Consider the following 20,305-nt stretch of genomic DNA (forward strand, 5'->3'; position numbering starts at 1 on the left):
AGAGACACTGGGTCAGCCAGGGAGGGGGGACAGGAGGGCATCCCCGGACAGGCAGGCACATGGACACGGCCCGCGGGACCCAGTGTCCAGGCTGCAGGTCTGCAGGGAGGGGGCGGGCTCCTCCACTCACCTGGTAGGAAGAACTTTCCGAAGGCGTGGCAAAGGCAGGCTGTGGTGGGGCTGGGAGAGGCAGTGGAGATGGAGAAGGTCCCCGGGCTGCCAGAGGCCACCCCGGACCAGGAAGAGGTGGTGGGTGGGGACCAGGAGGCGGTCGATATGGGGGAAGTCAAAAGGGGACCCGTAGGAGAGACACTGGGCAAGCCTGGCTTGGTGGTCATGGGTGGGGACCCCGGGAAGGCAGAGGGACTAGGGGTGGAGATGCTCTCGGTGGTCCCAGGGGAGAAGGGACCTGTCACAGTGGTTGAGGTGGAGACCCTCTGGGTGGTCCCCGTGGAGGAGGGACCTGTCAGAGTGGTGGAGGTGTAGACCTTCCCGGTGGTCCGCGTGGAGGAGGGACCTGTCACACGGGTGGGGGTGGAGACCCTCTGGGTTGTCCCCTTGGAGGAGGGACCTGTCACACTGGTGGAGGTGTAGACCCTCTGGGTGGTCCCAGAGTAGGAAGGACCTGTCACAGTGGTTGAGGTGTAGACCCTCCCGGTGGTCCCCATGGAGGAGGGACCTGTCACACTGGTGGAGGCATAGACCCTCTTGGTGGTCCCTGTGGAGAAGGGACCTGTCATATGGGTGGTGGAGGAGATGCTCTGGGTGGTCCCCGTGGAGGAGGGACCTGTCACACGGGTGGGGGTGGAGACCCCCTCGGTGGTCCCCGTGGAGGAGGGACCTGTCAGAGTGGTGGGGGTGGAGACCCTCTTGATCGTCCCTGGGGAGGAGAGGTGCGTCTGGGTGGTGACCTTCGATGACAGACTGCCAGTGCTGGTGCTGATGGTGGAGGGTGAGGGGGCCGGCGTGGTGGACGTGGGACTGGCGGGGCTGGGGCAGTGGCTGTGGTCACAGCAGAACACGCGGATCTGGTAGTTGAGGCACATCAGGCTACTCTGGTCTCGGTTCCGGCACACCAGGCCCTCCTCCAGCCGGCACTGCACCACCTGGCCCAGATCCTGCAGGGCCTCCTCAGGCAGGGCCTCGGCCCGGCACTGCAGCTGCAGAGGCTGCTGGCAGATGGCCCCACCGGCCGCCTGGATATTAGCATAGGTCTCGAAGTCCCCCCCAGAGGCCCCCGGCATCGGGTAGCTCTGGTCCAGCCAGTCTGTCCAGGCACAGCGAGGCTGACAGGCCGTGGACCCGATGTCTGGGGACGTGGTGACCAACGGGGTGCTGGAGGTGTGGGTCTTCTGCGAGGACACCGTGGCTGTGGAGGTGGCCATGGAGGAGCCGAGGGTGGTGCCCAGTGAGGAGGTGCTGGGCTCAGGCATGCGGGTGGATACGGAGGCTCTGGTGCCCGCCCCTGTGCTGGAGGTGGTCCCCGTGGAGGAGGGACCTGTCACAAGGGTGGTGGTGGAGACCCCCTTGGTGGTCCCCATGGAGGAGGGACCTGTCAGAGTGGTAGCGGAGGAGACCCTCTGGGTGGTCCCCTTGGAGGAGGGACCTGTCACATGGGTGGTGGTGGAGACCCCCTTGGTGGTCCCCATGGAGGAGGGACCTGTCAGAGTGGTAGCAGAGGAGACCCTCTGGGTGGTCCCCGTGGAGGAGGGACCTGTCACATGGGTGGTGGTGGAGACCCCCTTGGTGGTCCCCGTGGAGGAGGGACCTGTCAGAGGGGTGGTGGTGGAGACCCTCTGGCTGGTCCTCGTGGAGGAGGGACCTGTCAGAATGGTGGGGGAGGAGACCCTCTGGGTGGTTCCAGGGTAGGAGGGACCTGTCACACGGGTGGGGGTGGAGACCCTCTTGGTGGTCCCCGTGGAGGAGGGACCTGTCAGAGTGGTAGGGGTGGAGACACTCTGCGTGTTCCCTGTGGAGAAGGGACCTGTCACACTGGTGGAGGCATAGACCCCCTTGGTGGTCCCCGTGGAGGAGGGCCCTGTCACACGGGTTGGGGTGGAGACCCTCTTGGTGGTCCCCGTGGAGGAGGGACCTGTCACATGGGTGGTGGTGGAGACCCCCTTGGTGGTCCCCATGGAGGAGGGACCTGTCAGAGTGGTAGCGGAGGAGACCCTCTGGGTTGTCCCCGTGGAGGAGGGACCTGTTACATGGGTGGTGGTGGAGACCCCCTTGGTGGTCCCCGTGGAGGAGGGACCTGTCAGAGGGGTGGTGGTGGAGACCCTCTGGGTGGTCCCCGTGGAGGAGGGACCTGTCAGAGGGGCGGGGGTGGAGACCCTCTGGCTGGTCCTCGTGGAGGAGGGACCTGTCAGAATGGTGGGGGAGGAGACCCTCTGGGTGGTTCCAGGGTAGGAGGGACCTGTCAGAGGGGTGGTGGTGGAGACCCTCTTCGTGGTCCCCGTGGAGGAGGGACCTGTCACATGGGTGGTGGTGGAGACCCCCTTGGTGGTCCCCGTGGAGGAGGGACCTGTCAGAGGGGTGGTGGTGGAGACCCCCTTGGTGGTCCCCGTGGAGGAGGGACCTGTCAGAGGGGTGGGGGTGGAGACCCTCTGGGTGGTCTCCATGGAGGAGGGACCTGTCAGAGGGGTGGGGGTGGAGACCCTCTGGCTGGTCCCAGTGGAGGAGGGACCTGTCAGAATGGTGGGGGAGGAGACCCTCTGGGTGGTTCCAGGGTAGGAGGGACCTGTCACATGGGTGGGGGTGGAGACCCTCTTGGTGGTCCCCGTGGAGGAGGGACCTGTCAGAGGGGTGGTGGTGGAGACCCTCTGGGTGGTCCCCGTGGAGGAGGGACCTGTCAGAGGGGTGGGGGTGGAGACCCTCTGGCTGGTCCTCGTGGAGGAGGGACCTGTCAGAATGGTGGGGGAGGAGACCCTCTGGGTGGTTCCAGGGTAGGAGGGACCTGTCAGAGGGGAGGTGGTGGAGACCCTCTTGGTGGTCCCCGTGGAGGAGGGACCTGTCACATGGGTGGTGGTGGAGACCCCCTTGGTGGTCCCCATGGAGGAGGGACCTGTCAGAGGGGTGATGGTGGAGACCCTCTTGGTGGTCCCCGTGGAGGAGGGACCTGTCACATGGGTGGTGGTGGAGACCCCCTTGGTGGTCCCCATGGAGGAGGGACCTGTCAGAGGGGTGGTGGTGGAGACCCTCTGGGTGGTCCCCGTGGAGGAGGGACCTGTCAGAGGGGTGGTGGTGGAGACCCTCTGGCTGGTCCTCGTGGAGGAGGGACCTGTCAGAATGGTGGGGGAGGAGACCCTCTGGGTGGTTCCAGGGTAGGAGGGACCTGTCACACGGGTGGGGGTGGAGACCCTCTTGGTGGTCCCCGTGGAGGAGGGACCTGTCAGCGTGGTAGGGGTGGAGACACTCTGCGTGTTCCCTGTGGAGAAGGGACCTGTCACACTGGTGGAGGCATAGACCCCCTTGGTGGTCCCCGTTGAGGAGGGACCTGTCACATGGGTGGTGGTGGAGACCCCCTTGGTGGTCCCCATGGAGGAGGGACCTGTCAGAGTGGTAGCGGAGGAGACCCTCTGGGTTGTCCCCGTGGAGGAGGGACCTGTCACATGGGTGGTGGTGGAGACCCCCTTGGTGGTCCCCGTGGAGGAGGGACCTGTCAGAGGGGTGGTGGTGGAGACCCCCTTGGTGGTCCCTGTGGAGGAGGGACCTGTCAGAGGGGTGGTGGTGGAGACCCTCTGGGTGGTCTCCATGGAGGAGGGACCTGTCAGAGGGGTGGGGGTGGAGACCCTCTGGCTGGTCCCCGTGGAGGAGGGACCTGTCAGAATGGTGGGGGAGGAGACCCTCTGGGTGGTTCCAGGGTAGGAGGGACCTGTCACACGGGTGGGGGTGGAGACCCTCTTGGTGGTCCCCGTGGAGGAGGGACCTGTCAGAGTTGTAGGGGTGGAGACACTCTGCGTGTTCCCTGTGGAGAAGGGACCTGTCACACTGGTGGAGGCATAGACCCCCTTGGTGGTCCCCGTGGAGGAGGGACCTGTCAGAGGGGTGGCGGTGGAGACCCTCTGGGTGGTCCCCGTGGAGGAGGGACCTGTCAGAGGGGTGGGGGTGGAGACCCTCTGGGTGGTCCCCGTGGAGGAGGGACCTGTCAGAGGGGTGGGGGTGGAGACCCTCTGGGTGGTCCTCGTGGAGGAGGGACCTGTCAGAATGGTGGGGGAGGAGACCCTCTGGGTGGTTCCAGGGTAGGAGGGACCTGTCAGAGGGGTGGTGGTGGAGACCCTCTTCGTGGTCCCAGTGGAGGAGGGACCTGTCACATGGGTGGTGGTGGAGACCCCCTTGGTGGTCCCCGTGGAGGAGGGACCTGTCAGAGGGGTGGTGGTGGAGACCCCCTTGGTGGTCCCTGTGGAGGAGGGACCTGTCAGAGGGGTGGTGGTGGAGACCCTCTGGGTGGTCTCCATGGAGGAGGGACCTGTCAGAGGGGTGGGGGTGGAGACCCTCTGGCTGGTCCCCGTGGAGGAGGGACCTGTCAGAATGGTGGGGGAGGAGACCCTCTGGGTGGTTCCAGGGTAGGAGGGACCTGTCACACGGGTGGGGGTGGAGACCCTCTTGGTGGTCCCCGTGGAGGAGGGACCTGTCAGAGTTGTAGGGGTGGAGACACTCTGCGTGTTCCCTGTGGAGAAGGGACCTGTCACACTGGTGGAGGCATAGACCCCCTTGGTGGTCCCCGTGGAGGAGGGACCTGTCAGAGGGGTGGCGGTGGAGACCCTCTGGGTGGTCCCCGTGGAGGAGGGACCTGTCAGAGGGGTGGTGGTGGAGACCCTCTGGGTGGTCCCCGTGGAGGAGGGACCTGTCAGAGGGGTGGGGGTGGAGACCCTCTGGGTGGTCCTCGTGGAGGAGGGACCTGTCAGAATGGTGGGGGAGGAGACCCTCTGGGTGGTTCCAGGGTAGGAGGGACCTGTCAGAGGGGTGGTGGTGGAGACCCTCTTCGTGGTCCCCGTGGAGGAGGGACCTGTCACATGGGTGGTGGTGGAGACCCCCTTGGTGGTCCCCGTGGAGGAGGGACCTGTCAGAGGGGTGGTGGTGGAGACCCCCTTGGTGGTCCCCGTGGAGGAGGGACCTGTCAGAGGGGTGGTGGTGGAGACCCTCTGGGTGGTCTCCATGGAGGAGGGACCTGTCAGAATGGTGGGGGAGGAGACCCTCTGGGTGGTTCCAGGGTAGGAGGGACCTGTCACACGGGTGGGGGTGGAGACCCTCTTGGTGGTCCCCATGGAGGAGGGACCTGTCAGAGTGGTAGGGGTGGAGACACTCTGCGTGTTCCCCGTGGAGAAGGGACCTGTCACACTGGTGGAGGTGTAGACACTCTGTGTGGTCCCCACGGAGGAGGGACCTGTCACACTGGTGGAGGCATAGACCCTTTTGGTGGTCCCCGTGGAGAAGGGACCTGTCATACGGGTGGGGGTGGAGACCCTCTGGGTGGTCCCCGTGGAGGAGGGACCTGTCAGAGTGGTGGGGCTGGAGACCCTCTGGGTTGTCCCAGTGGAGAAGGGACCTGTCACACGGGTGGAGGTGTAGACACTCTGCCTGGTCCCTGTGGAGGAGGGACCTGTCACACTGGTGGTGGCATAGACCCTCTTGGTGGTCCCCGTGGAGAAGGGACCTGTCACACTGGTGGAGGTGTAGACCTTCTTAGTGGTCCCCGTGGAGGAGGGACCTGTCATACGGGTGGTGGAGGAGATGCTCTGGGTGGTCCCTGTGGAGAAGGGACCTGTCAGAGTTGTGGGGGTGGAGACCCTCTTGATCGTCCCTGGGGAGGAGAGGTGCGTCTGGGTGGTGACCTTCGATGACAGACTGCCAGTGCTGGTGCTGATGGTGGAGGGTGAGGGGGCCGGCGTGGTGGACGTGGGACTGGTGGGGCTGGGGCAGTGGCTGTGGTCGCAGCAGAACACGCGAATCTGGTAGTTGAGGCACATCAGGCTACTCTGGTCTCGGTTCCGGCACACCAGGCCCTCCTCCAGCCGGCACTGCACCACCTGGCCCAGATCCTGCAGGGCCTCCTCAGGCAGGGCCTCGGCCCGGCACTGCAGCTGCAGAGGCTGCTGGCAGATGGCCCCACCGGCCGCCTGGATATTAGCATAGGTCTCGAAGTCCCCCCCAGAGGCCCCCGGCATCGGGTAGCTCTGGTCCAGCCAGTCTGTCCAGGCACAGCGAGGCTGACAGGCCGTGGACCCGGTCTCTGGGGACGTGGTGACCAGCGGGGTGCTGGAGGTGTGGGTCTTCTGCGAGGACACCGTGGCTGTGGAGGTGGCCATGGAGGAGCCGAGGGTGGTGCCCAGTGAGGAGGTGCTGGGCTCAGGCATGCGGGTGGATACGGAGGCTCTGGTGCCCGCCCCTGTGCTGGAGGTGGCGTGGCCTGTGCTGGGTGTCGTGATGGGGGGTCCGGGTGTGGTCTCGAAGGGCCTGGTGGGGAGCTCTGTGACCTGAGGAGAGGCTGTGGGGTGCAGGGAGCGGGTGTAGGTGGTAGCCCTAGTGTTGGGCGTCACGGTGGTGGGGAGGAGGGTGGTCCCGAAGGTGGTCTCGTGAATGTGCGCAGTTGGAGGGGCCGTGGTGGGGGCACCTGTCTGGGTCACTGCAGAGATCGAGGGACTTGGCACTGTGGCCGTGGATCTGCCAGTGGCAGGCGGTGCGGTGGAGGTGGGTTGGGTCTGGGTCGTGGCAGAGGTCGAGGGCCATGGCACCGTGGCTGTGGAGCTGCTGGTGGCGGGCAGTGTGGTGGAGGTGAGGTAGGGGGTAGCCGTGGTGGGGCAGTGCCGGACATCATCGCAGCAGTACACACGGATGTTGTAGTTGAAGCACATGGTGAACTGCCCCCTCTGGTCTTCGTTCCTGCAGACCAGCCCGACCTCCAGGCTGCAGCTGAGCACCTGCCCGATCTGATCGATGCTCACCTCGGGGTAGCTCTCCGCCCGGCATTCAATCTTCTGCGGCTGCTGACACATCTTGCCGCCCGCAGCCCGGATATTGTCATAGGTTTCCATGTCTCCACCCCTGACCCCCGAGGTGGGGAAGTCCACGTCAAACCACTCTGTCCATTGGCACTTGGGTTGACAGCTGGTTGTGCCCTGGCTGGTGGTGGCCCCAGTGGTGGCCGTCGACACCGGGATTCCCGGCATGCTGGTCTCAGGGTGCGAAGTGGACAGCGGGCCGGTGGAGCTGGTGCCCGTTGTGCCCACTGCTGTTCCCGTCAGCAGCTGAGACGTGGAGGTTTCCATCGTCACCGACGTCGGGGTGGGCCCCCTTGAGGCTGTGTGAGTCGGGAGGACCGATGTGGCCCTCCGTGGGACGGTGGGCTCTGTGGACCCTGGGGGAGATGTGAGGCTCCCCGTGGCAGACACTGGGAGCGTGCCTGTGTGGCTGGGACTCGATGTCACTCGGGCTGTCAGTCCCGTGGAAAGGGAAGACGCTGGTGTGGCACTGCTGGTGGGGGACCTGGTCACCCCTGTGCTCCCCGGCCATGTTGTGGGCTGTGTGGCTGGTGGCACAGTGGTGGTGGTGCTGGAGGCAGTGGGGGACGTGGGGGCTGTGGCAGCAGAGGTGGCTGCTGTGGCAATGGCAGCAGTGGAGGTGGCTGCAGTGGTGACTCTAGCAGTGGAGGTTGTGGCAGTGGGGGCTGTGGCAGTGGTGGTGGGGGACGTGGAGGCCATGGGGGTGGGGGCGGTGGCAGTGGAGGTGGCTGCAGTGGGGGCTGTGGCAGTGGATGCGGTGGCAGTGGATGCGGTGGCAGTGGGGGCTGTGGTAGTGGATGTGGTGGCAGTGGGGGCTGTAGAGGTGGCCACAGTGGTGACTGTAGCAGTGGATGCGGTGGCAGTGGGGGCTGTGGCAGTGGATGCGGTGGCAGTGGTGGCTGTAGAGGTGGCCACAGTGGTGACTGTAGCAGTGGATGCGGTGGCAGTGGGGGCTGTGGCAGTGGATGTGGTGGCAGTGGTGGCTGTAGAGGTGGCCACAGTGGTGGCTGTGGCAGTGGAGGTGGTGGCCGTGCGGGCTGTGACAGTGGATGCGGTGGCAGTGGCAGTGGGGGACGTGGGCTCCCCGCAGTGGCCGTACCCACAGCACAGCACACGGATTTTGTAGTTGTAGCACATCTTGAACAGGCCCACCTGCTCGTCGTTCCTGCAGACCAGGCCGAAGCTGACGTCACAGTGCACGCGCTGATTCAGCTCCTCCAGCCTGACGTCGGGGAAGTTTTCGGCCTGGCACTCTATGCCCTGGGGCTGCTCGCACACGGCCCCTCCCGCACGCCTGATCTTGTCGTAGGACTCAACGTCCCCCCCTGCCTCCTCGGACTTGGGGTAGTCCTCGTCAAACCACTCTGTCCACTGACAGCGGGGCTCACACGTGGTGGTGCCCGTCGACACCGGGGTTCCCGGCATGCTGGTCTCAGGGTGCGAGGTGGACAGCGGGCCAGTGGAGGTGGTGCCCGTTTTGCCCACTGCTGTTCCCGTCAACGGCTGAGACGTGGAGGTTTGCGTCATCACCGACGCCGGGGTCGGCCCCCTTGAGGCTGTGTGAGTCAGGAGGACCGACGTGGCAGACACTGGGAGCGTGCCTGTGTGGCTGGGCCTCGAGGATGTCACTTGGGCTGTCAGTCCCGTGGAAAGGGAAGGTACTGGTGTGGCACTGCTGGCGGGGGACCTGGTCACCCCTGTGCTCCCTGGCCGTGTCCTGGGCTGCGTGGCTGGTGACACAGCGGTGGTGGTGCTGGAGGCAGTGGGGGACGTGAGGGCTGTGGCAGCAGAGGTGGCCACTGTGGCAATGGCAGCAGTGGAGGTGGCTGCAGTGGTGACTGTAGCAGTGGAGGTTGTGGCAGTGGTGGCTGTGGCAGTGGCAGTGGGGGACATGGGGGCTATGGGGGTGGTGGCTGTGGCAGTGGAGGTGGCTGCAGTGGTGGCTGTAGAGGTGGCCACAGTGGTTGCTGTGGAGGTGGTGGCCATAAGGGCTGTGGCAGTGGATGTGGTGGCAGTGGGGGCTGTAGAGGTGGCCACAGTGGGGGCTGTAGCAGTGGATGCAGTGGCAGTGGGGGCTGTGGCAGTGGATGTGGTGGCAATGGTGGCTGTAGAGGTGGCCACAGTGGTTGCTGTGGAGGTGGTGGCCATAGGGGCTGTGGCAGTGGATGTGGTGGCAATGGTGGCTGTAGAGGTGGCCACAGTGGTGGCTGTGGCAGTGGATGTGGTGGCAGTCGGGGCTGTGGCAGTGGATATGGTGGCAGTGGGGGCTGTAGAGATGGTCACCGTAGTGGCTGTGGCAGTGGAGGTAGTGGCCGTGGGGGCTGTGGCAGTGGAGGCAGTGGGAGCTGTAGAGGTGGCCACAGTGGTGGCTGTGGCAGTGGATGCGGTGGCAGTGGGGGCTGTGGCAGTGGATGTGGTGGCAGTGGTGGCTGTAGAGATGGCCACAGTAGTGGCTGTGGCAGTGGAGGTAGTGGCCATGGGGGCTGTGGCAGTGGATGTGGTGGCAGTGGGAGCTGTAGAGGTGGCCACAGTGGTGACTGTAGCTGTGGATGCGGTGGCAGTGGGGGCTGTGGCAGTGGATGCGGTGGCAGTGGGGGCTGTAGAGGTGGCCGCAGTGGGGGCTGTGGAGGTGGTGGCCGTGCGGGCTGTGACAGTGGATGCGGTGGCAGTGGGGGCTGTGGCAGTGGATGTGATGGCAATGGTGGCTGTAGAGGTGGCCACAGTGGTGGCTGTGACAGTGGATGAGGTGGCAGTGGCAGTGGGGGACGTGGGCTCCCCGCAGTGGCCGTACCCACAGCACAGCACGCGGATTTTGTAGTTGTAGCACATCTTGAACAGGCCCACCTGCTCGTCGTTCCTGCAGACCAGGCCAAAGCTGACGTCACAGTGCACGCGCTGATTCAGCTCCTCCAGCCTGACGTCGGGGAAGTTTTCGGCCTGGCACTCTATGCCCTGGGGCTGCTCGCACACGGCCCCTCCCGCACGCCTGATCTTGTCGTAGGACTCAACGTCCCCCCCGGCCTCCTCGGACTTGGGGTAGTCCTCGTCAAACCACTCCGTCCACTGACAGCGGGGCTCACACGTGGTGGTAGCCGGGACCACAGAGCTGCTGCCCACTCGGGTCACGGTTGAGGCAGGCTTGGCAGATGGGGTCTGTGAGGCGGAGGGCGCCATGGACAGGAGGGTGGTTCCTCTGGTGGGTGTGGTCTGGGTGGAGGTGGGCAGGGGCTGGGAGGATGGCCGCTGGCTGGTGCCCGGGGCCGGGCTGGTGCTGCAGGGCACGTAGTCGCAGCAGAGGACCCTCAGCTCGTAGTTGTGGCAGAGCGGGGGGTTCTGCTCGCTGTTGAGGCAGGTCAGCCCCCGGGCCTGGCCACACTCCACCTTCTGGCCCAGCTTCTCCAAAGGCATATCCGGGAACTGCTGGGCCCGGCACTCGACATGCGCTGGGGCCGGGCAGAACCGGTAGCCCCTCTGCCTCAGGTTCTCGAATGTCTCGAAGTCTCCCCCTCCCATGCCCAGCTCTGGACGTCCGCTGTCGTACCAGTCGGACCAGCGGCAGCGCTCCTGCACACACACGGTGGAGGGCGTGGGGACCGCGCCTGCGGGTGGAGTGCCGGGGTCCCCGTCAGCTCCCTCTGCGTCCTCGCCAGCCACCCCCCAAGGAGGGGCGACTCATGTCCCCTTGCCCCAGCGTTGGGCCCGGGCCGTCCTTTGCACCCAGGACACCTGTACCAGGTGCCCACTGGGTTCTCCCTTGGCACCCAGACCATCACCGGGGTCAGGGGCTCCGGTGAGTGAGGCAGGACCAGTGGTGTGTCTGCCAGGCTTACCTGTGGTGGAGGGCGGAGCCGCAGTGCTGGTGAAGGTGAAGGGCGTTGGGGACAGGGTTCCAGGACACTCCTCGTCCTTTCGGACAATGGTTCCATTGTCTCTGCAGATGGCAATCAGGCAGGCGCCCAGCCCGTCGGTCGTGTTGTAGATGACGTCCCCGTAGGCATAAGTTCTGCCCTCGTAGGTGCACGTACAGGCTGGAGACGGACAGGTACAGGGCTCATTCAGAGCCCCCAGCCCCCAGCCCTCAAACCAACAGGCCCCTGCTTACCCGCAGGGCTGTATGTGCACTGGAGGCCTCCGGAGGTGCAGTCACTGGGAGGGGGAGAGAGAAGAGCTGAGGGCCAGCAGGGCCCGGGCCTTACTGTGCCCGCCTGGCCCCGCCCCGTGCCCGCCCCATGTCCCCCCAGACCCCACCCCCGCTCCGCCACTGGCTCACCAGCTCTGGCAGTTCTCCGCCGTGGGGACCCTGGTGCCGGCATCATGGTAGTTTCCGTCCTCGTCATAGCAGCCCCCACACTGGGCCACGCACTTCATCTCGTCCTCATTGAAGAACGGCTTGCTGGGCGGGCACTTTGGGTAGCAGCCTGGGGCGGGCACAGGGCAGGGAGAAGACTCCCCTCTCAGGCCAGGCGGTGGGGCTGCCCTGGCCGCCACCCGTCTCTGTCCCCGTGTCCCGAGGGTGGGCGTGGGGAGGCAGGAGCCCGTGCTGGGGCGACGAGGCGTGGCCTCCCCCGGACAGCCTGCCCTCACCTTCCAGGCCTGGCAGGTCCATCAGGCAATGCCCGCTGGGGTTCCGGCAGGTCCTCAGGCAGGGGGCCCCGCAGGGCTGGTAGTGCCATTCGCACTCCCCTTGTGGGTTGTAGTAGTCGCAGAACAGGGCTGAGCAAGGGGGAGAGAGGCTGTGGGCGCCCGCCGGGCCCCGTCACCTCACTCCTCCCAGATCCAAGGGGTCTCAGGGCCTGCCCCCCGAATTCCAGTTTCATTTCTCAGCCCTGCACTCAGAACTCCCATCCCCCCCAAGCCATCCCATTTGGGGGCGACCTGTCTGTCTGGTTTGTACGCACACGAACGTGAGCACATGTGTATAGTACACGCATGTCACGTGTTCTTATGTGTGCATGCGTGCCCGTCAGGCCCCAGAGCTGGTGCAGCCGCACCTCATCCCGCCACCGTGGACAGAGCCCGACTCACGGCAGATGTCCGGGGTCCGCCAGGACACGCACACGCCCGCTTCGTGGCAGGCCTGGGCGTAGGCGGCCACGGCCGTGCAGAAACACTCGCGGTCGCCCCCCGAGTCGCAGGCGCACGCGTCACTCACGCAGGCCTCGTAGTACCTGGTGGAGTCGACCTGGGTGGGGGGGGGGGTGTCTGCTCAGCGAGAAGAGCCAACCCCCAGCCCCTGGGCAGCCGGCTCCCCATCTGCACGCCAAACCCCCATCTGCCATCTGAGACGCGCCCGCCTGGGCACCCACCCCAGGTCCCTGGGCGCCTCTCTGACCTCACCCCTGCCACTCCTCCCTCGCCTCTGCTCGGCCACCTCACTTAACTGTAGGCCAGCCCTCCCTGTGACCGTGCTGTGACCTGTCCTGACAGACGGGGTGCTGTCTCCTCAGGGTGAGGGGGTGCCCCCCGCTCTTCCCTCCCAGGCGGCAGAGTCCAGGGCAACCGTGTCTCGCATCTGCCACCAGGGGCGGCACCATCCGAGGTGGAGACTGCTGTGTCAGGTTCACAAAGGACTTTCTGAGCCAATGGGCAGGGCCCCCGGGGTGCGGGCGGGGGCCGCGAGCCAGGAGGGACACGAGGCCGCACACAGGCTGGCCAGCGTCAGCTGTGGGCCCGTCCCACTAAGCCGCCTCCTCATCACCGTGCGAGCCCCGGATCCCGAGACCGTGTTGGCGAGTGGGCCCTGCAGTCCTTGTTAAGTAGCAGGAAGGGCTTTGGGGAAGGGTCGCAGGCCACTGCGATCCTCTGCTTCTGTGGGGCCCGGCTGGGCTGCAGGCCCCCTGAGCTTTCTGTCCATGCTGGGGGCTGGCGGCTCAGGGAATGTGGGGGAGGACCAGGAGGTGACACTGAGGTCCTTCCTGGGTGGCTCGCAGCCCCGTTTCCAGGGGATGAGGCTGAGTGCCATCAGGGAAAGCAGAGCAGGACTGGGGACACGGGCACCTGCCTGGTGGGAGGGCCACACAGCGTGCCATGTGCAGTGGTCAGGGTCAAGGCCGTCTTCAGAGGACCAGCCTGGACCAGACCCAGGTCCCGCCAGGAGGGAAGGAGGCAGCCCCAGCACCCCCTTGGCCCACCTGAGAACGGCAGGCGCGGAAGGTGGCGCTGTTGACGATGCTGCACTGCTTCTGGGCCCAGGGCTTGCGGTACGGGTTGGCGGCGCAGGGGTCCTTGGGGGCCTGGGCGTCCGGGCAGGACGGCGAGAATTTCCAGCTGTTGCCGAACTCCAGCGCGTCGCCCACCACGGACTGGCTCCGCGTGGTGAAGTCGTTGAGGGCATTGTCGTCAAAGTTCCCACACAGGCCGCAGACCCTCCCCTGCGGATGGACGCAGAGATGGGCACCGGGTGGGGCTGCATGGGGTGGCCTGAGGGAGCAGCACCGAGCCTGGCCTGGGAGGCGTGACTGCTGGCCACCCTACTCCCCCAGGCAGCACCCAGTGAACTTTCAGGAAGGCGGGATGCACAAGGGGTCCTGCAGTGGGCAGGAAGGCAGGTGGGCAGGTGGATAGGCAGGTGGACAGGCGGATAGGTGGGCAGGTAGACAAGTAGAAAGGTAGGCAAGTGGGCAGGCAGGTGGGCAGGTAGGCAGGCGGGCAGGCACCTGCTCCCCTATAGAACCTTAGCCCAGCGGGCCTGGAACAGCTGAGTGCAGAGACCAGGGAGCCAAGAGCGCTTTCCAACCAGGACTGACACGCCCACTGGTCGGTTCGGGCTTGACATGCCCCTTTGGGGACCGGACACCGTGCAAGGCCTCCCCAGCCCTCAGCAGTCCGTCAGCTGCCAGACTGCACTGGGCCAGGTCTAGAGTAAGAGCTCTGTCCCTCCCCAAGGGGCTCCCGCAGCCTGCCCACCCCCACCTTGTACTCCTGGTGCAGCCGAATAAACACGCTGGTCTTCCGGTCCCAGGACACGACCATGCCACTGCGGGTCTCGACGGCCAGGTAGATGCCCATGTAACGGATCTTGTAGGGCAGGTCTCCGCCTGGCCCCCTCTGCACCACCTTGTAGGAACCCTCGTGGAGGATCAGCTCATAGTTCTGCAGAGGGGCACAGGGGAGGCGGTGGCTGCAGGGAGCTGAGGGGCCAGCTTTGGGGCCAGAGCCCCCTGTGGCCCAGGACAGGGGCTCTGTGGGTGCTCAGGGGCCCGACGCATGGGGCTGGCGTTAGGAATGAGCCGGACTCCTGACACTATCTGCGAACTTGAGGTGAGAGGCTGGGAGCCCGCAGAGGCCGTGTGGGAAGTTGGGAGCTGTGGGCAAGCGGAGTGGGGCAGAGGCCACAGGAGCTGCAGGAGACCACCCAGCCCCATCTTGGGCCCGCCCCCCACTCTTCTGCTGCCTTCCTCACGCCTCTCCCCACCTTTGGGGCGGGTGGGAAACGGCCCGCCGTCAGCAGCTCCGCTCTCTGCACTGTGAACTCTGACCACCCACTGCTAGAAGTGGTCATCCCCAGGTGTGGGGGGCTGAACGAAGGCCCCCCAAAAAGACACGTCGAGTTCCAACCCCCAGAATCCGCGAATGTGCCTTGATTTGGAAAAAGGGTCTTTGCAGATGTGATGAAGTGGAGGTGAGATCTGGAGGTGAGACCATCCTGGATTTAGGGAGGGCCCAGATCCAGGGACGGGGGTTCCTACCAGGTCAGACAGGGGAAAAGGACACAGAGAAGGGGCTGTGTGAGGACAGAGCAGAGACCGGGGGGGACACGGCCACAAGCCAGGAGCCCCCAGAATCTGGATGAGGCAGGAAGGACCCTCGCCTGGAGCCTGTGGCGGGAGCCTGGCCTCAGAACCATGAGAGAATTACTTTCTCGGGCTGCAAGTCCCCGGGCTGTGGCTATTACTGTGGCCCTGAGACCTGAGGCCACAGCTGGAGGTCCAGGGGCCCCGGCCAGGGCTCCAACAGGGCTGCAGAGGGAGGGAGACGGTTCCCAGGCGCCCCCACCTCCAGGAAGATCTTGATGGCCTTGGAGCAGGTGACGCCCGTGGTCCCGCAGGGGACGTTCTCGGTGACGATGCGGAAGCTCCCATTGCTGGCATTGTTGCCTGCACAGTAGTCCTGAGAAGGGGAGGAGAGGGACGTGGTCACGGCCCCAGCGCCAGCTCGCTGGCCAGGGGGTGGGCGAGGGGCCATGTACCTGGGCCAGCATGTGCTGGCCGACGGAGAGGGGCCGCGTACCTGGGCCAGCGTGTACTCACAGCTCCCCTCAAAGCTGTAGCGCTCGCCGTCAAAGGTGATGAAGTGGCCGTCCCCATAGGCCACGCAGGTGCCCAGGCAGGGCCGGCGGCTGCACTCCCACCTGCGGCCCCTGCAGGTGCTGCGGGGTAGGGCAGGTGACGCCCTGCTCAGGGGGCCGGGCCAGGAGACCACCTCACCAGGCAGCCGCGGCCAAGCCCGTCAGACAAGGACGAGGACACAGCGCCTCTTCCATGAAACAGGAATGCGGTGCTGCCCCTCCCCAGGCTGGAGGGGTTAAATGGAGCAGGGAGGTCGGGGCACGCGGGATCCGACACCCCAACCCCCGGTTGGGCTCCTGTCTGCAGGCTCCCCTAACCCTTGGCGCCTGGGGTGCAGGGCCCACGGCCCTGGGGGCAGCGTCAACCGGCCCTGCCGTCTGCTGGGCAGAGAAGGCCAGTCCCTGGGCACCTCCCAGAGGACGAACGGGCCGCCCGGGGCTTTCCAGGCCTCAGCTCGTCTCCGGCCTCCTGCCAAGGACATCCTGGCCGAGGCCCGCTCGGGCCGCTGTCCCCGTGGTCTCCGCCCACACCGCCCCTCCGCGGCCCCTCCACACACCAGGTGTTACAGTCGACCCTGATGGTCTCCCCGGGCTGGTAGGCGGCCTCGTTGTGCAGGCAGGGGCAGTCCTCCTCGGCCACACAGCCCCCGCTCCCATCGGCCAGCAGCCCCGCGGGGCAGACGCAGCCCGACACACAGCGAGTGCTGAACTGTGGACAGGCAGACGCCCGTCAGCGGCTCGTTCGGCTCGGGGACACCAAGGGACAGGGGACGCTGCCCCCCCCCCACCCCGGGCCCCGGGCAGCGCTGCCGTGCCCTCCCAGCTGGCTCACACAGTCTACATCCAGCACGTGGCAGCTCCGCACACACTCGGCCCCGGGCGTGTCCGCGGAGGCGTTGCTACAATCCAGGAACAGCATGGGGGCCACGCACCCTGAGGAGGAGACCACGCTGGGTGGGCCGCCCGGCCCAGCAGCAGCCCCTCCCCTTGGTTGTCGGGGGGGGGGGTGGTGGTGGCGCGGGGCCCTTAGAGGAGGAGGCCCGGGGCGGGGGGTGGGGGTAGAACCTGTGCTCTCCTCCACGGCTCCCAGGCAGCTCAGCTTCCCGCTCGCACATGAACTACAAGAGATGAGAACGACGGCCGGTCTGGGCAGCTGCCCGCTGCCCCACAGACCTCACCCAGATCTCGCCGGCTGGGCCCCCGGGCCTTGTCATGAGGGGAGGGAGCCGCCTGCTCCGGGGCACGGTGAGGGCCCCAAATCCCCACGAACGCACTGAGTGAATGAGCAGAGGCGCCAGGAAGGTACCTGGAGTCGGACGGGAGGGGGAGGGGGAGAGGGAGTGGGGGCGGAGGAGGCCAGGACAGGGGTGCACCCAGGTGGGCCCTCCAGGGCACACACCGTGCCCCCCACGGGCCCCAGACTCTCAGAACACCTTCCCGGGCCAGAGAAGGGGTCCCTCTCAGAAGGGCTAAGGGGTGCACAGGGGTGAACTTCCCTCCCCAGGGAGCCCCCTGTGTGCTGAAGTCCCCTGCGGGAGGCACGGAGAGCTTTGTGTGTGGAGCAGGAGGGGTGGGGAGCATGACATCGGGGAGGGTCTGACAGCGGGGACGGGGCCCCTTACCACACCACACCGCTGTCGTGCAGGACCTCCCCGGGGGCCAGCACGGAGCCACGGGCGTAGCAGGGGCAGGCCTCGGCGGGCACGCAGTCACCGGTGTCGTCCAGGAAGGTGCCCGAGGGGCAGGTGCAGCCGTCCACGGGCACGAAGGCCACGTCGCAGGTGACATCGGCCTGGCTTAGGGAGCGGCAGGTGGGCTGACAGCTGTCCACCACGTAGGCGTAGCTCTGGGTCTTGGGGCAGCTGCTCACGTACTTGTCTGGGGGCCGGCAGGTGACATACAGGTCAGCGGCGGGCAGCCCGTCCAGCCTCGCCTGACCACGTCCGAGCTGGGGCTGGAGCGGCCCGAGACTTGGCTCCCCCTCTGGACGGGGTGGGGAGGCCTAAGGCTCTCGCTGAGGACGGGTGGTGGGGTGCGCCCCAGGGTCTCCGGTCCCCCCGCATCCCCCCCTGCCCCCCTGTCAAGCCGGCTGGCGGACACTCACTGCACACGCCGTCCCGCCAGCCGCCGAGCAGCACACCCCGGGCGGCGCAGGCCCGCACGTAGGAGGACAGGGCCGCGCACATGCAGTCCTCACTCTTCTCGCAGCTGCACGTGTCGAACATGCAGTTCTGGGGGGGCATCGGGACGTCAGGGACCCCAGCCCACCAGGGACCCTTCTCTCCGTGTCCATCCTTCCTGGGACCCCCGTCTGGGCCGGGAGACAGAGGGCAGCGGGGCCTCCCGCAGGGAGCGTGGTGTAAGGCCACGAGGGGGGGGTGGGTGGGAACATGCTGCTCTGAGGGATGGGAGAGGCCAGGCCAGGCTGAGGACGGGGTCCAAGGGAGGGGTCTCTGCGGGACCAGGACAGGGCTCAGCTTGAGTTCTAGATCCGTCACGGGCTGAGCTGCATGTGGGGGGAGACTGAAGGCAGGAGATGTCTGGAGGTGAGTTGGCCGGGAGGGTGCTGGCAGGGGGTGCCGCCCCCCAAAGCGGGCCTGGGTCTTCCAGCTGTGGACACGCACTCCCGGGGGCTGGAGTCACACGTGCGTTAGGGCTCTGGCTTCCAGAGAAGCGGCCTGTGAGCCAACTGTCAGGTCGAGTTGTGTACCCCCAAAGGATGTGTCCACGTCAGGACCCCAGGGCCTGTGAACGTGGCCCTGTTGGAAACGGGGTCTTTGCAGATGTGACGAAGTTAGGATGAAGTCATTAGGGTGGGCCTGGACCAACACACCTGGTGTCCTTATGGGAGAGCTTTGGACCCATTCACACAAGGAGGAGGCCACGAGGCAGAGGCTGGGGTGATGCAGCCTCGTGGCCCCCAGAAGCTGGAGAGGCAGGAAGGACCCCCCAGGGGACCCTGCCAGCACTGTGATTTTAACCTTCTGGCTCCAGGACCTGGGCAGTGGGTAGATGCCTCCGGCTGTCAGCCCCCCCCCCCCAGTCTGGGCCCTTTGTTACGGCTGCCCCAGGCAACGAACACACCAGCAGCGGCCGTGTCCCTAGAGTGGGATGACCCTCGGCCACGGAGGTGTGGGCGGTGCTGAGAGAGGGAGCCGGGAGTGGGTCATGTCCTGCCCCCAGCACCCCACCCCACGCAGGGGCTGGCCGGGGGTCTCACCGAGTGGAAGGGCCCAGGGTTGATGACAGAGTGGCAGGACGAGAAGGCCCCGGCAGGGTCAGTCAGCAGGGAGCACCAGTGCTGGGCGTAGTTCTCTGGGGAGGACCGTCGTGGGCGCGGCTCAGCGGCCACTGGCGTCCCTCCCACACCTCCTCCCCTGCACCGGCCCACCCGCCCAGCCTCCGCTCGGCATACGCAGGCCCTGTGGGGGCCCCTCCGCTGGGGAAACCGAACTGGAACTGGGGGCTCCCCAGCCGCGCCGCGCGGGCGCTGCTCACAGGGCAGCGGCGCCTTCCCGGGGGCGGGCCCGCAGCCTGTCGGTGACCCCGCAGCCCACCCTGCTCACCCCCAGCCCCGGCCGCCCTGGAGCCCGGGTGAGACAGACGGGCAGCTCCCAGGCCCGGCCGCAGGGTAACCCGAGGTCCCCCCACCCCCAGGCTGGGGATACCGTTCTCCACGCTGAGGGAGCAGGGGTCCTCGAAGCCGTTCTTGACGTTGGGGCAGGCGGCCTGCGTCTTCCAGGTGTTGGCGAAGGCGGCGGCCGTGCCCTCCACCACGCCGCTGATGGTCCGGAAGTCGTCGGCCTGGTTCCGGTTGAAGTTCCCGCACAGGCCTGGGGGCGGGAGGGGGCATCAGAGGGCCGCCCAGCTCGGCCCAGGCCCCCCGGGCGCCTGCGGGTCCTACAGGCACCACCACACCGTGGCCCCGCCGGAGAGCCCCATCCCAGGATGTTGGTTCCAAAACCATCTGCAGATGAGCCCTGGTGGGGGGGCGGGCAGCCCCCACATGAAGCCCGCTGTGAGGGCAGCGTGCCCCGCTCTCCATCCTCCCGGCCCGCCTTCCCGTGCCGGGGTCCCTGCTGCGCCCGGGGAGCGGAGCCACTGACGCCCCAGTCCCCACCTCTGGCCTGACTGCCCACCCCCCGCTCCCCCCCCACCGCCCCGCCCCCGGCGCCCCAAGCCCACTGCTGGCCTCACCACACATCTGGCCCTGGTAGGAGGGGTCCAGCCTGAGGAACACCTGCATGAGGGGCACCAGCTGCACCTGCAGCTGCAGCCCGAGGCCCGTCTGCACCAGGATGAAGAAGGATGACGGCCTGAAGACGGTGATGTTGGCTGCGGGTTGGGGGGGACGGTCAGAGGCCACCGTGCTGACCAGCCGAGCCTGAGCTGGGGGCTCCGGTAGGAACCCCAGCTGCCCCTCCAGGGCCCGGGAGCTGGGCGGGAACTCGCGCTGACGCTCCCGTGAGGCCGGGCACCGAGTGTGCGCCACACGGGTCCCCACAGAGTCACAGATGAGGCCCCTGGCAGCCCCACCTTGCAGGTGGGAACCCAGCCCTGGGCCTTTCCGGGACTCCCAAGGCCACAAAGAACTAGCGAGGGACTCTGCTGGCTCGGTGCCGCCCCCTAGAGGCCCCGCCTGGCCGCCGCAGCGCCCGTTCCCTGGGGGCCACGTACCCACTGACACGGGCAGCTGCGTGTAGATGGAGTTCACGAACACCCCGCCGTTGGCCTGGATCTGGATGGCCTGGCGAGAGGAGGCGGGGCCGCGGTCAGCGTGGGGAGGAGCCCGGCCGGCCATCCCGCGGAGGGCCGCTGCCACCGCCCCCGCCCCGCCGGGCCCTCACCGTGTCCCCTCCGCTCAAGCTCAGCATCACTGCTCTGAGGCAGTTCTCGTTGTCCGTCAGGCCGCATCTCCGCAGCTCGGCCAGCACGGTGAGGGCGTTGCCTGCACATATCTGACGGGACAGAGCCCAGCCGTGTCCTGGGTTGGCCAGCCCCCAACCCGGGCAGGGAG

At 66.9% G+C, this 20,305-nt stretch overlaps 1 protein-coding gene across 1 annotated transcript in view; it reads right to left on the reverse strand.

The window, feature by feature from the left end:
* MUC5B (mucin 5B, oligomeric mucus/gel-forming) overlaps positions 1–20,305 on the reverse strand; it is a 35,772-nt gene that overhangs the window by 8,101 nt on the left and 7,366 nt on the right. Inside the window, exons 13-32 of the mRNA XM_059929981.1 lie at positions 20,136–20,246; positions 19,966–20,035; positions 19,486–19,623; positions 18,957–19,121; positions 18,509–18,603; positions 17,393–17,519; positions 16,911–17,166; positions 16,354–16,406; positions 16,121–16,221; positions 15,846–15,997; positions 15,231–15,369; positions 14,917–15,110; positions 13,914–14,121; positions 13,133–13,372; positions 12,027–12,183; positions 11,586–11,714; positions 11,272–11,419; positions 11,104–11,147; positions 10,832–11,029; positions 131–10,600 (exon numbers count right to left, since the gene is read on the reverse strand). Coding sequence (XP_059785964.1) covers positions 131–10,600; positions 10,832–11,029; positions 11,104–11,147; positions 11,272–11,419; positions 11,586–11,714; positions 12,027–12,183; positions 13,133–13,372; positions 13,914–14,121; positions 14,917–15,110; positions 15,231–15,369; positions 15,846–15,997; positions 16,121–16,221; positions 16,354–16,406; positions 16,911–17,166; positions 17,393–17,519; positions 18,509–18,603; positions 18,957–19,121; positions 19,486–19,623; positions 19,966–20,035; positions 20,136–20,246 — 13,195 coding nt within the window. The remainder of the gene's footprint in view (positions 1–130; positions 10,601–10,831; positions 11,030–11,103; positions 11,148–11,271; positions 11,420–11,585; positions 11,715–12,026; positions 12,184–13,132; positions 13,373–13,913; positions 14,122–14,916; positions 15,111–15,230; positions 15,370–15,845; positions 15,998–16,120; positions 16,222–16,353; positions 16,407–16,910; positions 17,167–17,392; positions 17,520–18,508; positions 18,604–18,956; positions 19,122–19,485; positions 19,624–19,965; positions 20,036–20,135; positions 20,247–20,305) is intronic.

This window comes from Balaenoptera ricei, chromosome 8 (assembly GCF_028023285.1).
Source record: "Balaenoptera ricei isolate mBalRic1 chromosome 8, mBalRic1.hap2, whole genome shotgun sequence".
In the NCBI taxonomy this organism is placed as follows: Eukaryota; Metazoa; Chordata; class Mammalia; order Artiodactyla; family Balaenopteridae; genus Balaenoptera; species Balaenoptera ricei.